Source organism: Oncorhynchus mykiss, chromosome 20, assembly GCF_057628025.1.
Source record: "Oncorhynchus mykiss isolate SJ-2025 chromosome 20, ASM5762802v1, whole genome shotgun sequence".
NCBI lineage: Eukaryota > Metazoa > Chordata > Actinopteri > Salmoniformes > Salmonidae > Oncorhynchus > Oncorhynchus mykiss.
The window spans coordinates 39,984,425-40,002,581 of record NC_143041.1 but is presented as its reverse complement, the minus strand read 5'-3'; the positions used below and the strand labels follow the sequence as shown (position 1 = coordinate 40,002,581).

Here is an 18,157-nt window from a genome sequence, read left to right as displayed (position 1 = left end):
TTTTTTAAACTCCAGACACTGGGAGGAATTCATCTTTCAGCAGGACACAACACAAGGCCAAATATACAGTGCAGTCGGAAAGTATTCAGACCCCTAGACTTTTTCAACATTTTGTTACGTTACAGCCTTATTCTAAAATTGATTACAAATAAATGTCCTCATCAATCTACACACAAAACCCAATAATGACAAAGTCATTTTTTTTGTTGTTGAAATTTTAGCAATTTTAGACTTTGTTATTAGACTCGAAATTGAGCTCAGGTGCATCCTGTTTCCATTGATCATCCTTAAGATGTTTCTACAACTTGGCTAGAGTCCATCTGTGGTAAATTAAATTGATTGGATATGATTTGGAAATACACCCACCTGTCTATATAAGGTCCCACCGTCGAGAGTGCATGTCAGAGCAAAAAGGTGAAAGGAATTATCCGTTGAGCTCCGAGACAGGACTGTGTCGAGGCACAGATCTGGAGAAGGGTACCAAAAAAGGTCTGCAGCATTGAAGGTCCTCAAGAACACAGTGGCCTCCATCATTCTTAAATGGAAGAAGTTTGGAACCACCAAGACTCTTCCTAGAGCTGGCCGTCCGGTCAAACTGAGCAATCGGAAGGGAGGTGACCAAGAACCCGGTGGTCACTCTGACAGAGCTCCAATTCCTCTGTGGAGATGGGAGAACCAGAATGACAACCATCTCTGCAGCCCTCCACCAATCAGGCCTTTATGGTGTAGTTGCCCAACAGAAGCCACTCCTCAGTAAAAGGCACATTACAGACCGCTTGGAGTTTGCCAAAAGGCACCTAAAAGACTCAGACCATGAGAAATAAGATTCTCTGGTCTGATGAAACCAAGATTGAACTATTTGTCCTGAATGCCAAGCGTCACGTCTGGAGGAAATCTGGCACCATCCCTATGGTGAAGCATGGTGGTGGCAGCATCATGATGGACGGCATGTAGCCTAGTGGTTAGAGCCAGTAGCCGAAAGGTTGCTAGATCGAATCTCCGAGATGACAAGGTAAAAAAAAAACACTGTTCGTTGGCTGTCATTCTAAATAAGAATTTGTTCTTAACTGGCTTGCCTAGATAAATAAAGGTTAAATAAAAATGTGGGGATGCTTTTCAGCGGCAGGGACTGGGAGACTAGTCAGGATCGAGGGAAAGATGAACGGAGCAAAGTAGAGAAAGATCCTTGATGAAAACCTGCTCAGGACCTCAGACTAGGGCGAAGGTTCACCTTCCAACAAGGCAATGACCCTAAGCACACAGCCTTAGACATTAAATTATGTGAAATAATAGGGGTTGGCAAGTCTCTGAATGTCCTTGAGTGGCCCAGCCAGAGCCCGGGCTTGAGACCGATTGAACATCTCTGGAGAGACCTGAAAATAGCTGTGCAGCGATGCTCCCCATTTGTATTTGTATTTATTATGGATCCCCATTAGCTGCTGCCAAAGCAGCAGCTACTCTTCCTGGGGTCCAGCAAAGTTAAGGCAGTTTATACAATATTAAAAACATTCCAATACATTCAAAGATTTCACAGCACACTGTGTGCCCTCAGGCCCCTACTCCACCACTACCACATAGCTACAGTACTAAATCCATGTGTATGTATAGGGCGTATGTTGTCGTGTGTACTGTATGTGTGTGTGTGTGCATGTGTCTGTGCCAATGTTTGTGTTGCTTCACAGTCCACACTGTTCCATAAGGTTTTTTTAATCTGTTTTTAAATCTAATTTTACTGCTTGCATCAGTTACTTGATGTGGACTAGAGTTCCATGTAGCCATGGCTCTATGTGCCTCCCATAGACTGTTCTGGACTTGGAGATTGTGAAGAGACCTCTGGTGGCATGTCTTGTGGGGTATGCATGGGTGTACAAGCTATGTGCCAGTAGTTTAGACAGACAGCTCGGTGCATTCAACATGTCAATACCTCTAATAAATAAAAGTGAGCCAGGAGAGATTGACATGCATATTATTAATATTAGCTCTTTGTGTACATCCAAGGGCCAGCTGTGAGCCAATTGCAATTGTCCTTTTTTGTGGCACCTGACCACACGACTGAACAGTAGCCAAGGTGCAACAAAACTAGGGCCTGTAGGACCTGCCTTATTGATAGTGTTGTTAAGAAAGCAGAGCATCACGTTATTATAGACAGACTTCTCCCCATCTTAGCTACTACTGCATCAATATGTTTTGACCATGACAGTTTACAATCTAGTGTTACTCCAAGCAGTTTAGTCATCTCAACTTGCTCAATTTCCACATAATTTATTACAAGATTTAGTTGAGGTTTAGTGAGTATTTTATTCCAAAGACAATGCTTTTAGTTTTAGAAATATTTAGGGCTAACTTATTACTTGCCACCCACTCTGAAACTAACAGCAGCTCTTTGTTGAGTGTTGCAGTCATTCCAGTCGCTGTAGTAGCTGATGTGTATAGTGTTGAGTCATCCGCATACATAGACACTCTGGCTCTACTCAAAGTCAGTGGCATGTCGTTAGTAAAAATTGAAAAAAGCAACGTGCCTAAACAGCTAGCCCTGGGAATTCCTGATTCTAACTGGATTATATTTGAGAGGCTTCCATTAAAGAACACCCTCTGTGTTCTGTTAGATAAGTAACTCTTTATCCACATTATAGCAGGGGGTGTAAAGCCATGTTTTCCCAGCAGCAGACTATGATCGATAATGTCAAAAGCTGCACTGAAGTCAAACAAGACAGCCCCCACAATCATTTGATCATCAATTTCTCTCAGCCAATCATCAGTCATTTGTGTAAGTGCTGTGCTTGTTGAGTGTCCTTCCCTATAAACATGCTGAAATTCTGTTGTCAATTTGTTTACTGTGAAATATCATTGTATCTGGTCAAACACCATTTTTTCCAGAAGTTTACTAAGGGTTGGTAACAGGCTGATTGGTTGGCTATTTGAGCCAGTCTTAAAGGGGGCTTTACTATTCTTGGGTAGTGGAATGACTTAGCTTCCCTCCAGGGCTGAGGGCACCTGCTCTCTGGTAGGCTTAAATTGAAAATGTGACAAATAGGAGTGGCAATATTGTCTGCTATTATCCTCAGTAATTTTCCACTCAGATTGTCAGACCCCGGTGGCTTGTCATTGTTGATAGACAACAATAATCTTTTCACCTTTTCCACACTGACTTTACGGAATTCAAAAGTACAATTCTTGTCTTTCATAATTTGGTCCGATATATTTGGATGTGTAGTGTTAGTGTTTGTTGCTGGCATGTCATCCCTAAATTTGCTTATCTTGCCAATTAAAAAGTAATGGGGCGGCAGGGTAGCCTAGTGGTTAGAGCGTTGGACTAGTAACCGGAAGGTTGTGAGTTCAAACCCCCGAGCTGACAAGGTACAAATCTGTCGTTCTGCCCCTGAACAGGCAGTTAACCCACTGTTCCCAGGCCGTCATTGAAAATAAGAATTTGTTCTTAACTGACTTGCCTGGTTAAATAAAGGTAAAATAAAAATAAATAAAAATTAAAGTAGTTGGCAATATCATTTAACCTGACAGAGCTTGAGAGGATCTGCAGATCTGCAGAGAAGTATAGGAGAAACTCCCCAAATACAGCTTGTAGTGTCATACCCAAGAAGACTCGAGGCTGTAATCGCTGCCTAAGGTGCTTCAACAAAGTACTGAGTAAAGGGTCTGTGTACTTATGCAAATGTGATATTTCAATTTTTTGTTATGGTAATAAATTTGCTAACATTTCTAAAAATCAGTCTTTGCTTTGTCATTATGGGGTGTGTAGTGTGTAGATTGATGAGGGGGAAAAAATATTTAATACATTTTAGAATAAGGCTGTAATGTAACAAAATGTGGAAAAAGTGAAGGGGTCTGTCTGTATACAGTCCGAATGCACTCTAGGTACCTGAGTGGTTTATACCTGAAGTAGTCCAAAATCTATAAGTGGTACCATATCACCGTATTAAACAACATTATCAAATAAACTATTTCTAAGTATATTAACAAATACTCTATTGTCAGATAACATTTTGCATGCCTTTCATTCACATATACAGTACTCCACAATCACCCAACCCCGATTGAGATGGTTTGGGAAGAGTTAGACCGCAGAGTAAAGGAAAAGCAGCCCACAAGTGTTCAGCATATGTGGGAACTCCTTCAAGACTGTTGGAAAAGCATTCCAGGTGAAGCTGGTTGAGAGAATGCCAAGAGTGTGTAAAGCTGTCACCAAGGCAAAGGATGACTACTTTGAAGAATCTCAAATATAAAATATATTTTAAATTGTTTAACACTTTTTTTGGTTACTACATGGTTACTCCGCATGCGTTATTTCATAGTTTTGATGTCTTCACTATTATTCTACAATGTAGAAAAACCCTTGAATGAGTAGGTGTGTCCAAACTTTTGAGCGGTACTGTATTTACAGAGATACATTAACATTTCAGTAATTTAGCAGACAGTGTTATTCATAGCGACATACAATGCATTAATCTTCAGTACTGTAGCTTGCTGAGACAATCACAAATCACAGGACGGACAAGAGACCAGAGGTGACAGAACGGACTGCTCAGGTTGGAGTGTAGGTTTTGAGCATAGCCTGAAGGTACCCTCCGTACCTTCAGGCTGCTCCGTAGGCAAGCACCATGGTCTTGTAATGGATGCAAGATTTGACTGGAAGCCAGCAGTGTGCGAAGGACCAAGGTGTCATGGGAGAATTTGGGAAGGTTGAACACCAAGCGGGCTGCGGCGTTCTGGATTACTTGCAGGGGTTTGATGGCACAAGCGGGGTGCCCAGCCAACAGAGAGTTGCAGAGTTTCAAAGGAAAATCAAATCGGTTCCTAAAAGTTAGAACAACTAACACCATTTCTTGATGGGTAACAGTTGATGTTCTGGTTGTGGGTGGATAAGAGATGCATTACCCAACACAATCATCAACCAAAGGTGGTTATCTAAGTCCTGTTAGGTTTTCAAGGTCATTTTAGTCTCCACTGTTGTCTGTCGCTGTTTTATCAAACAGTAAAATGCAGACCCACGATTCTAATTTAACCACACTTGTCATGCCTCTTAATCTCCCAGTTCAAACAGTATGGGCCATGACAAGCAATTGTAAAGCAAACAGAAGGTGCGTCTCTCGGTCCTTGGAATCCCAGGGTGACATTGGGACAGCAAATAGTGTGACTTGAGTCCTGCTTAATCAAAATAGCAAGCTAGAGCGAGGACAGCGAGTGAATCCACATTACATTACATTTTAGTAATTTACAGTTAGTGCATGCATCTTAAGGTAGCTGGGTGAGACAACCACCTATCAAATCAAATGTTATTTTTCATTTGCTTTGTAAACAACAAGTGTAGACTAACAGTGAAATGCATACTTACGGGCCCCTCCCAACAATGCAGAGAGCAGAATCGGTCAGGAGCCTGTAAAATGACTGCTATCCACTGCAGTGCGATCTCACCATCTCATAGTATTTCAAATTTTTCCTCAATAGAGTTAGTGCTAGTAAGAAAAGACAAGTGCAGGTGTTATTAATCACACAATTCATCCCACATGCTATGTTTTGGAAAGAGATCCTTGTGCTTGGTGAGGGAGGGTTGTTATGGAGAGAGATCCTGGTCCCTGGTGAGTGAGGGTTGTTATGGAGCGAGATCCTGGTCCCTGATGAGGGAGGGTTGTTATGGAGAGAGATCCTGGTGCCTGGTGAGGGAGGGTTGTTATGGAGAGAGATCCTGGTCCCTGGTGAGGGAGGGTTGTTATGGAGAGAGATCCTGGTCCCTGGTGAGGGCGGGTTGTTATGGAGAGAGATCCTGGTCCCTGGTGAGTGAGGGTTGTTATGGAGAGAGATCCTGGTGTCTGGTGAGGGAGGGTTGTTATGGAGAGAGATCCTGGTGTCTGGTGAGGGAGGGTTGTTATGGAGAGAGATCCTGGTCCCTGGTGAGTGAGGGTTGTTATGGAGAGAGATCCTGGTCCCTAGTGAGGGAGGTTTGTTATGGAGAGAGATCCTGGTCCCTGGTGAGTGAGGGTTGTTATGGAGAGAGATCCTGGTCCCTGGTGAGGGCGGGTTGTTATGGAGAGAGATCCTGGTCCCTGGTGAGGGCGGGTTGTTATGGAGAGAGATCCTGGTCCCTGATGAGGGAGGTTTGTTATGGAGAGAGATCCTGGTCCCTGGTGAGGGAGGGTTGTTATGGAGAGAGATCCTGGTTCCTGGTGAGGGCGGGGTTGTTATGGAGAGAGATCCTGGTCCCTGGTGAGGGCGGGTTGTTATGGAGAGAGATCCTGGTCCCTGGTGAGGGAGGGTTGTTATGGAGAGAGATCCTGGTCCCTGATGAGGGAGGGTTGTTATGGAGAGAGATCCTGGTGTCTGGTGAGGGAGGGTTGTTATGGGGAGAGATCCCGGTCCCTGGTGAGGGAGGGTTGTTATGGAGAGAGATCCTGGTCCCTGGTGAGGGAGGGTTGTTATGGAGAGAGATCCTGGTCCCTGGTGAGGGAGGGTTGTTATGGAGAGAGATCCTGGTCCCTGACGAGTGAGGGTTGTTATGGAGAGAGATCCTGGTCCCTGGTGAGGGAGGTTCGTTATGGACAGAGACACAGACACAGTAGGTGGACTCTGGGATAAGGGCATTGTATTATCCCAGGTAAGTAGAATGCCACAATAGGACAGGTTGGTAATATTTTCAGTGTCATATGAGTGTCATCTGATGAAGATCATCAAAGGTTAGTGATGAATTCTATCTATATTTCTGCTTTTTGTGACTCCTATCTTTGGCTGGAAAAATGGCTTCTTTTTTGACTTGGCTGTGACCTAACATAATCATATGTTGTGCTTTCGCTGTAAAGCATTTTTGAAATCGGACACGATGTCACGAATACCACCGAAGGTGGCTCCCCTTCCTGTTCGGGTGGTGCTCGGTGGTCGTCGTCGCCGGTCTACTAGCTGTCACCGATCCCTTTTTCCTTTTCGTTTGTTTCTGTCTAATTGTTTTCACCTGTTCCTTGTTGGGGTTTTGGAATGGGTGTTATTTAAGTTTGTTTAGCCCGCTGGTGTTTGTGCGGGCTTGTGGTTATTTTACGTTAGTGGTGTTTGTGTACTTTTGGGTTTTCGCTGTCCGGTATTTTGGTAACAGTGGTTTTGGGTTTGTTGCGCCTGTGTTTTGGGCTTCACCCATGTTTGTACCTGATACTGTGCTTGAGGACATTAAAGCGTTTTTTCCCGTCTACCATCTGCTCTCTGCGTCTGACTCCACACCCATCACTATCCCGACGTTACACACGATGAGTAGATTAACAAGATGTTTATCTTTCATTTGCCGTATTGGACTTGTTAATGTGTGAAAGTTACATATTTCTAAAATATATTTTTGAATTTCGCACGCTGCCTTTTCAGCGGAATGTTGTCGAGGTGTTTCCGCTAGCGGAACGCCTGCGATAGAAAGGTTAAACAATCAGTTTTGTGTATCTGTACATAGATGGGAAGTGATGGGCATTAGTCCCACTATGTGTAGAGGGTGAAGTGATGGGCATTCTGCCATCTATGCATCCTTTGACGTATTAGGCTCCCACTATTTGTTTTACAGTAGCCATAGCAACATCGCCACAGATAAAGATGTCTCTTCTAGGGCAGGTACAACATCATCAGACAAACATGACAAATACGATGACTGACTCCACCCCACTGAGTGAAAAACTCTAGCAGTACCATGGGGTTATCAAGCTGTATGCAACTGGTCGTGATTGGGAGTCCCATAGGGAGGCGCACAATTGGCCCAGCGTCTTCTGGGTTTGGCCGGTGTTGGCCGTCATTGTAAATAAGAATTTGTTCTTAACTGACTTGCCTAGTTAAATAATGGTAAAAAAAAAAAACTCCCAATAAGAAATATCACATTCATTTATAGCCAATAATTGACATGTTATTTTTCAAGACATGACTGGGTATTTACAGTAGTATGACACACATTGGATACTTATATAAATATGTTAGATGTCATTCTACATGCTTTTTGTCCTCAATGCATTTGATGTCCTCTGAAAGCCCATCAGTATATCAGTGGTGGTTGGGATGAGGATGGGTGTCCTACAGACAGTAATGATGAATAGGAGTCCCCGGGAAGCAGAGCGGATGAGTGTTGTCTGAGATCTATAACAACCCCGAAAGAGGTGCCAAATTTCCACTTTAAGAACCATTTAACTGCAGACAAAACAAGCCATTTGTTCCCACAAACTCTGTTGGTAATCTGGAAGACACCAAGGCTGTATATGATTGAGTGTGTGCCATCCTTAGAGCTCATCTCCTTGATTTGTGGTGTAAACAAAATAACAATTGTTTGTTGTGCCACAGAAATCCTGTGGGTACAGGGCACCATTTCTGAAATAAAAAAATCAATTCCCAATGAGTATCTCTCAAATGTGACAGCAGAAGGATAGCTTGAGGGCCCAATCCTTCCTCTGGAAAGAAGGGTACAGATTTTAGCTGCAGGCCATTTTCAGAACTTACCTGATCAAAATAGAACTTCCACCGATGCTCTGTTGTACAAAATCCAAAAGCTGACAAAAAAAATGTTGAACATGAGAAATGTTCACTGTCATTTTACTGTTTTCTTTTTCTTTTGTATTTCTTTCCCTATATATTGTTTACCTAATACCTATTTTTTACTTATTAAAAATTGCACGGTTGGTTAGGGCTTGTAAGTAAGAATTTCACTGTAAGGTGTGAAACAGTGAAAGACCAGGGAGAGAGAGGGAGGGTACTGGACGTGCTTTGATGTCATGACAAAGACCATGCAAGAATGTCTACACCTATTGTATTTGGCGTACGTGACAAACTTTGATTTGATTTTTAATGTTTTGCTGTTAAAATTGCAGTGTTGTTGGCAGGGCCAAATAATGACAGGCTATCACACATTTGTACAAACATTTGAATAAGTGTACCAAATCCCGATTCATACATTACGTAACATAAATATCAAGTGAAATGATCCTGTCGTTAAGGGGTCAAGTGCTGAATAGTGTCATCACAAGCTATAAAGTACTTTCTAGGTGTCCTTCATGGTCATTTAGATGTTTCATCTGTACTTATGGCCATTTACCCATTGGAGCACTAACAGTACATAGCATTTTACCTCCAATGTTAATTGTGAGTGAAGGGTAAAGAGATAAAGAACAGTGAAAGACCAGGGAGAGAGAGGGAGGGTACTGGACGTGCTTTGATGTCATGACAAAGACCATGTAAGAATGTCTACACCCATAAAAAAAAAGGCTCAGTACACAGGTAATGCGTTTCTAGGAGAAATGTCAGTATTTGTCTTAAGAAAAAGTGAAGGCATCATGGAAAAAACTAACATGGGTTTTGTGTTAGAAAGGTGTTTGAAAATGTTGAAGAGGGTAAAGTATACTCATGATGACTGTAATGGGTTTGTAGTGGGACAGAGAATAACAATTACACCAAGGGTTATTTTGGGTGGTCTGGGCTCCATGAAAGAGTAAAATATTTAGTGTCACAGCCGGACGCCCTCTGCATAGGCAGACAAACCAGCAGGACAGGAAGAGCAACGAAAAACACCACTACCGAGGCTGCTCAACAGGACTGTAAATATGATTTATTTATTCACCAGATCACTATATAATGCTCAAAAGTATTACAGTGAGCTCACACACAAAAAAATAAACAGCATAAAAAAAGACAACTTTATAACCTCCACCACAACCGAACAGTAAGAAGATTTCAAAGCAAGATCTAAAAAAAAAAAAATCTGATGGCACCTTAAAAGTTTGTCACAAATACATAATCAATAGTTTTGACTGACATTAATTTGATGTCATTAGAGTCGAAAATGAGTTTGAAAATAAGTTGACCATTTGTTTAACTTCCCATTTGGTGTGGATGGATTCAAATATGAAGTCATTCATCGTTCTGTCTCAGGAGAACCACCTCATTTAGTCCTTTTCCATAGAAACAGGCTGCGGATTGCACTTGTGGTCTGGATAAGTATGTAACAGTTAGCCTTTAAAACTAGGCATGCAATCCCATACGACCATGCTTTTAACAGACATACAGTACCAGTCAAAAGTTTGGACACACCTACTCATTGAGGGTTTTGTGAAGACTAAAAACTATGAAATAACACATATGGAATCATGTAGTAACCAAAAGGTGCTATACAAAATCAAAATATATTTTGGATTTTAGATTCTTCAAAGTAGCCACCCTTTGCCTTGATGACAGCTTTGCACACGCTTGGCATTCTCTCAACCAGTTTCATGAGAAATGCCTTTCCAACAGTGGAGTTCCCACATATGATGAGCACTTGTTAGCTGCTTTTCCTTCACTCTGCTGTCCAACTCATTCTAAACCATCTCAATTGGGTTGAGGTCGGGTGATTGTGAAGGCCAGGTCATCTGATGCAGCACTCCATCACTCTCCTTCTTGGTTGAGTAGCCCTTACACAGCCTGGAGGTGTGTTGGGTCACTGTCCTGTTGAAAAACAAATGATAGTCCCAATAAGCCCAAACCAGATGGGAGGGTGTATCGCTGAGGAATGCGGGGGTAGCCATGCTGGTTAAGTGTGCCTTGAGTTCAACATAAATCACTGACATTGTCACCAGCAAAGCACCCCCACACCATCACACCTCCACGCTTTACGGTGGGCACAACACATACGGAGATGATCTGTTCACTTACTCTGCGTCTCACAAAGACTTGGCGGTTGAAACCAAAAAAATCTCAAATTTGGAGTCATCAGACTAAAGGACAGATTTCCACCGGTCTAATGTCCATTGCTCGTGTTTCTTGTCCCAAGCAAGTCTCTTCTTATTATTATTGGTGTCCTTTAGTAGTAGTTTCTTTGCAGCAATTCGACCATGAAGGCTTGATTCACACAGTCTCCTCTGAACAGTTGATGTTGAGATGTATCTGTTACTTGAACTCTGTGAAGCATTTATTTGGGCTGCAATTTTTGATGTTGGTAACTCTAATAAATTATTCTCTGCAGCAGAGGTAACTCTGGGTCTTCTTTTCCTGTGGCAGTCCTCATGAGAGCCAGTTTCATCATAGCGCTTGGTTTCTGCGACTGCACTTGAAGAAACGTTCAAAGTTCCTGACATTTTCCACATTGACTGACCTTCGTGTCTTAAATTAATGATGGACTGTCATTTCTCTTTGCTTATTTGAGCTGTTTTTGCCATAATATGGACTTGGTCTTCTACCAAATAGGGATATCTTCTGTATACCACCCGTACCTTGTCACAACATAACTGATTGGCTCAAACACATTAAGAAGGAAGAAATTCCACAAATTAACAAGAAACACCTGTTAATTAAAATGCATTCCAGGTGACTACCTCATGAGGCTGGTTGAGAGAATGCCAAGAGTGTGCAGAGCTGTCATCAAGGCAAAGGTACCTTGAAGAATCTCAAATATAAAATTCATTTTGATTTGTTTAACACTTTTTTGGTTACTACATGATTCCATGTGTTATTTCATAGTTGATGTCTTCACTATTATTCTACGATGTAGAAAATAGTAAAAAATAAAAGAAAAACCCAGGAATGAGTAGGTGTCCAAAATTTTGACCGATACTGTATACAATCATTGGCAAGAATACCAAGTACATGATGCTGCTCTGCAAAGAGCTTAAGAGGCTCACTAGCAGATCCCACAACAGGTAAATGTCACTGACTGAACAAAGCCATAAAACGTAGCTTCCAAACCATTTAACAGTACAAAATCCTAATAAAATGTGGGCAACAGACCATGTGTATGCTGTACATCATTAACAACGTTGGTATTCTTAACTCAAATGAAGCCACCTTGTGTGACTGATCATAAACTTACTGTAAGTTCATTCGATTTTTACTCACCTAAACCATTAAAGGGATAGTTCGTGATTTTAGCAGAGGCCCTTTATTTACTTCCCCAGAGTCAGATGAACTCATGGAAGTCCGGTATAAAAAGGACTTTAATAGGTAGTTTCGCGAGCCAAGGCTAACTAGCGTTAGCGCAATGACTGGAAGTTTACGCAAACAGCTAGCATCCAGTCATTGCGCTAACGCTAGATAACAATTGTGCTAATGCTAGTTAATAACTTCCTTAAAACTGCACACAGGTATCCAAATGGTATCCACTAGTTCATCGGACTCTGGGGAAGTAGATGGAGGGCCTCATTGCCAAAATCCTGAACTACTCCTTTAAATGTGTTGAACCCATGACATCTCCAATGATTATGAAAAATCAAGGTAGGTACCCTCCATAAAATTCACCATAGAAAACATATCTCTTTGAACAGCTAAAAATGTCCCATTTAATTAATTGGCATCAATACAGGAAGGAGTCTGAGGTAATAATGATTGAAATATTGGTATTCCTATGAGGGGCTGGCTAGTGAGGTACATATTTGTATTTAGTATTACAGAAAATGTTCAATGTTTTTGCTGTAAATCTATATATAAAATCGATACTTCACCAATGAGGAAAAAAAAATATTAATAAAAAGCCATTTATTTTTCACACAGCACAGGCACATACCGGTATGTATACCCTTCCATCCTAATAAAACCTTAATAAATGAACCCCTGAAAAAACAAACAATCCCTGAATAGAACCAAAAACACACACTAAAAGGTCTCTGAACAGTGGTTGTAAAACTCGAGCTGATAGCTCCAGTGTGTTGGAAGGCTGAGGCAGGCACAGCAGTGTTTTAGGCTAGTTAGATAACATGAGGCACGCTCAGTCGATCTCTGGCATGCACCTGCAACATTTGGCCATTCTGCTCTGCTTCTTGGGTTCCCTGAAGCCATCACTGTCCCCTGCGTCCAGCAGTCCATCCTGGTAGTTACCATACTCAGCAATGGCATCCTCCACTCGTGTGATGTAGAGCCAGCTAATGATCACGCCCAAGAACTGCAAACACAAGGAGATTCAGAGACGGGAAATATAGTCTTGAACTACACCCTTGTGGAAGATGACCTTGCTTTAGCAAGCACTAGTTCAATGTCAAATCAAATTGTATTTGTCACATACACATGGTTATCAGATGTTAAAACAAGTGTAGCAAAATGCTTGAGCTTCTGGTTCTGACTGTGCAGTAATATCTAACAAGTAATCTAACAGTTCCCCAACAACTATCTAATACACACAAATCTAAAAAGGGGTGAATGTACATATAAATATATGGATGAGCGATGGCCAAGCGGCATAGGCAAGGTGCAATAGATGGTATAAAATACAGTATATACATATGAGTAATGTAAGATACGTAAACATTATTAAAGTGGCATTATTTAAAGTGGCATTGTTTAAAGTGACTAGTGATCCATTTGTTAAAGTGGCCAGTGACTGGGTCTCAGTGTAGGCAGCAGCCTCTCTGAGTTAGTGATGGCTGTTTAACAGTCAGATGGCCTTGAGATAGAAGTTGTTTTTCAGTCTCTCGGTCCCTGCTTCGATGCTCCTGTACCGACCTCGCCTTCTGGATGGTAGCGGTGTGAACAGGCAGTGGATTGGGTTGTTATTGTCCTTGAGTATCTTTTTTGCCTTCCTGTGATATCGGGGTGCTATAGGTGTCATGGAGGGCAGGTAGTTTGCCCCCAGTGATGTGTTGTGCAGACCGCACCACCCTCTGGAGAGCCTTGCGGTTGAGGGCGAAGCAGTTGCCGTACAGCCCGACAGGATGCTCTCGATTGTGGATCTGTTAAAGTTAGTCAGGGTTTTTGGTGACTAGCCACATTTAATCCTCCTGAGGTTGAAGAGGTGCTGTTGCGCCTTCTTCATCACAATGTCTGTGTGGGTGGACTATTTGAGTTTGTCGTTGATGTGTACGCTGAGGAACTTAAAACTTTCCACTTTCTCCACTGCTGTCCCTTCGATGTGGATAGGGGGGTGCTCCCTCTGCTGTTTCCTGAAGTCCATGATCATCTCCATTGTTTTGTTGATGTTAAGTGAGAAAGATTGGGGTACTTTGGATCTACAGTGCATTACCAACCACTGCCTTTTTTCTTTGGGGGAGGTGGTTGTCAATAAGCAATTTGTTCTGTTTCACATCATGACATTTTGTCCTTGATACAAAATACATTTAAAAAAACGTACAAAAATTGTCTGAAGCATGCATTTAACCAAAAGCACAGACCTGAGACAGACGAGAGCTACAATGATCTATGAACAGACAGCCACAGCTTGTGCTGATTCTAGAGCTTAAGCTACATTATGTTCTCTTACTGCCAGCAGCCTCTTAGACGGTATCCTTGTGGGTGTATGTTGAAAGGATTCAACATAACATCAGTAGAAGTGCTGTAGCCAGCAAGTACCGTCAGCTATATCATTTTAGTTTCATAACTCATTGACTGAGGGGTCTGAAACTCAGACATAAGAAAAATGTCCCCCAAGTCTTGAACAGATGGCTAATCAAATCTAAGGCTGTCTGTCCACTTGTTCAACCTTGGCCTGTTTAAAATAAACAGCTATCTGACAACTTCTAGAAAACGATGTGCAGAAGTCCATGTGTTGCTGTGATTCTGGATGGCCAGATAGCGAGCAACAATGACAAGAAGCTGCCATGTGAGGAATCGTAGGTGCCTCGTTTCAGCTAGTTTTATCTTGTTGTTGATGTCTTGCTTTGAGGTGTTTTAACTCAAATTCGCTAACTAGCCACCAATTGTAACAATGTATTTGAGAGACAAGTGCTGATTTGTGCAAATGTGAATTACATTTTCATTGTCAACAATCTAAACCAACCCTGTCTGTTTAGCCCCATAGTCGCGCATAAAACGGGTTTGCTGCTCAACAACTAACCCGTCTATGAAAACCAACCTCATTTTATCAGACAGTCTCAATATATAATGTACAGTATGTGGGAGGATTGCTCAAATGACTAGATTACATTGAATGATTAATCCTATGTGGCAACATCAATAAAGCATTAGTAGCTCAATCGAAATACCCTCAAATCAATAACATATGGGATCTCAGGGAAAGACTTCATTTGACGACTCACTTTTGCCTACATGTACTATAGCTTCAGGTGGTAGAGATCATCATTTATTCCCAGAGACAGGCAGCCACAGCTCCTTCCAATCAATAGAAAGTGAGTAGACAATGGACTTATTGATTAAAAGTGCCAGTCAGATGACTTAACCCTTTTTACAGCCACTTACTGTGAAAAATAGCTGTCTTTAGTCAATACTGTCTTTGGTCAATACTGTCTTTAGTCACTTTAGTCCATACTGTCTTTGATCAATACTGTCTTTAGTCACTTTAGTCAATACCGTCTTTAGTCAATACTGTCTTTAGTCAATACTGTCTTTAGTCAATACTGTCTTTAGTCACTTTAGTCAATACTGTCTTTAGTCACTTTAGTCAATACTGTCTTTAGTCACTTTAGTCAATACTGTCAATACTGTCTTTAGTCAATACTGTCTTTAGTCAATACCCTCCAAGTTGTGTTCCCTCCAATGCTACATGTGATTGTAAATATGGGGAACCATCTACAAGGCCTTCAGAAAGTATTCACACCGCTTTACTTTTGCCACATTTTGTTGTGTTACAGCCTGAACTTAAAATAAATTAAATTTAGATTGGTCACTGGGGTTTACCATAATGTCAAAGTGGAATTATGTTTAAAAACATTTTTTTTTTACCAGTTAATTCAAAATGAAACAACCCTGAAATGTCTTGAGTCAATAAGTGTAGTAAAAATAAAGAAACCCTGTAATGAGTAAGTGTGTCCAAACTTTTGACTGGTACTGTATATATTTAAATGTGATGACGTTGAATCAACGTTGAAAACTGTTTGGATATACTAAAAGTAAGGGAATATTTTTTTTAAAATTCACCCAACTTTTAACCTAAATCCAATGTAATGGTGACATTTTTTGTTGTTTTGACTTGAATTCAGGTTACTTGACAACTCAACCGAATGTAAATCAAAAATAGACATCTGATAGACAAATGACATCTGTGCCCAAGGGGTTGTGTTTTGAAAGGAGATCTGTAGTATTTTCTTAATTGGCTCAAAATTATGGGGGAGGTGAAAATGTAGCGGCCAATAAAGAATTCTTATGATTTAATATTTAAAACAACAAAAGTCTCTCTCGATAAACTTACAATTGTATTTGCATTCATTGTTTTCAGAGGAACAGATTGCATTTGGACACATAATTAAAAACCTTTCTGATCTCCCCATCCCGGATCCGGGTTCGTGAATACAGACTCAAGCTCATTACCATAACGCAACGTTAACTATTCATGAAAATCGCAAATGAAATGAAATAAATATGCTAGCTCTCAAGCTTAGCCTTTTGTTAACAACACTGTCATCTCAGATTTTCAAAATATGCTTCTCAACCATTGCAAAACAAGCATTTGTGTAACAGTATTGATGGCTAACGTAGCATTTAGCATTAGCATTCAGCTGGCAACATTTACACAAAAAAACAGAAAAGCATTCAAAAAAATCATTTACCTTTGAAGAACTTCAGATGTTTTCAATGAGGAGACTCTCAGATAGCAAATGTTCAGTTTTTCCTGAAAGATTATTTGTTTAGGACAAATCGCTCCGTTTTCTGCGTCACGTTTAGCTATGAAAAAACCCCTGTATCCAGGATTGTGTAAATCTATCAGCAAGCTCATTAGCATAACACAACGTTAACTATTTATGAAAATCGCAAATGAAATGAAATAAATATGCCATCTCTCAAGCTTAGCCTTTTGTAAACAACACTGTCATCTCAGATTTTCAAAATATGCTTCTCAACCATAGGAAAACAATAATTTGTGTAAAAGTAGCTAGCTAGAGTTAGCATTTCGCGTTAGCATTTCGCGTTAGCATTTAGCGTTAGCATTAGCGTTAGCATCCAGCACGCAACATTAACAAAAACATAAAAGCCTTCAAATAAAATCATTTACCTTTGAAGAACTTCTGATGTTTTCAATGAGGATACTCTCAGTTAGATAGCAGATGCTCAGTTTTTCCAAAAAGATTCCTTGTGTATTAGAAATAGCTCCGTTTTATACATCACATTTGGCTACCAAAAAAAATCCATAAATTCAGTCCTCAAAACGCAAACTTTTTCCAAATTAACTCCATAATATCGACTGAAAACATGGCAAACGTTGTTTAGAATCAATCATCAAGGTGTTTTTCACATATCTCTTCATTGATACATCGTTCTTGGACACATGCTTTCTCCCCTGAATCAAATGGTAAAGTAGAAGCAGCTGGCAATTGCGCACCGAATTCGACGCAGGACACCAGGCGGACACTTGGAAAATGTAGTCTCTTATGGTCAATCTTCCAATGATATGCCTACAAATACGTCACAATGCTGCTAAGACCTTGGGCGAACGACAGAAAGTGTAGGCTCATTCGTTGCGCAATCACAGCCATATAAGGAGAGAATGGAAAACAGAGCTTCAGAAATTCTGCTAATTCCTGGGTGATGCATCATCTTGGTTTCGCCTGTAGAATGAGTTCTGGGGCACTTACAGACAAAATCTTTGCAGATTCTGAAACTTCAGAGTGTTTTCTTTCCAAAACTGTCAAGAATATGCATAGTCGAGCATCTTTTCGTGACAAAATATCGCGCTTAAAACGGGAACGTTTTTTATCCAAAAATGAAATAGCGCCCCTAGAGCTCTAACAGGTTATTAACATGTGACGTATTCTGCCCTTCACAACAAAGTCTCAAAGACACTGACGCATACAATTTTCATACTTATTGGTAACCAAAGAACAATCTCCATCTTTAAATATCTACAATAATTATCTACAATAAATATCTAAATATCTACAATATCTAAATGTCTATTTACAATTGTAAATATCTACAATATCTACAGGGATATCTACAAATGTATCCATGTAGCGCTCTCCATCCCTTTTTCTACAAGATACAAGTGGTAATATTGCTAATAAAACATAGCTAATTAACAGGACATTTTATGGAGCATGTGGTGAAGCAAGGCTCGTGGGACCATTATGAAACACCTTCTCATCTGCATCTTCACCTTCTCATCCGGAGAAAATGTTCCTTCCGGACTTAAGTGCCTAACCAATCACAGCTATGGTAGATGAGCATGTAAGTTACAAACAAGGAAGCCCTTCAGGTTCCCTTTACTCATCAAGGTCACACTTCAACAGAGAGGCTTCAACATCGAACCTACATGGACAACAATAGATTTCTTCAAGGCATTCAGCTCAAG

At 40.9% G+C, this 18,157-nt stretch overlaps 1 protein-coding gene across 1 annotated transcript in view; it reads right to left on the bottom strand.

The window, feature by feature from the left end:
- Nucleotides 1–9,545: 9,545 nt before the first annotated feature.
- The window catches only part of LOC110499410 (tetraspanin-15), a 38,111-nt gene continuing 29,499 nt past the window's right edge, over nucleotides 9,546–18,157 (bottom strand). The window contains exon 8 of the mRNA XM_021576540.3: nucleotides 9,546–12,865. Within this exon, the coding sequence (XP_021432215.2) occupies nucleotides 12,692–12,865 (174 nt within the window). The 3' untranslated portion in view covers nucleotides 9,546–12,691. The remainder of the gene's footprint in view (nucleotides 12,866–18,157) is intronic.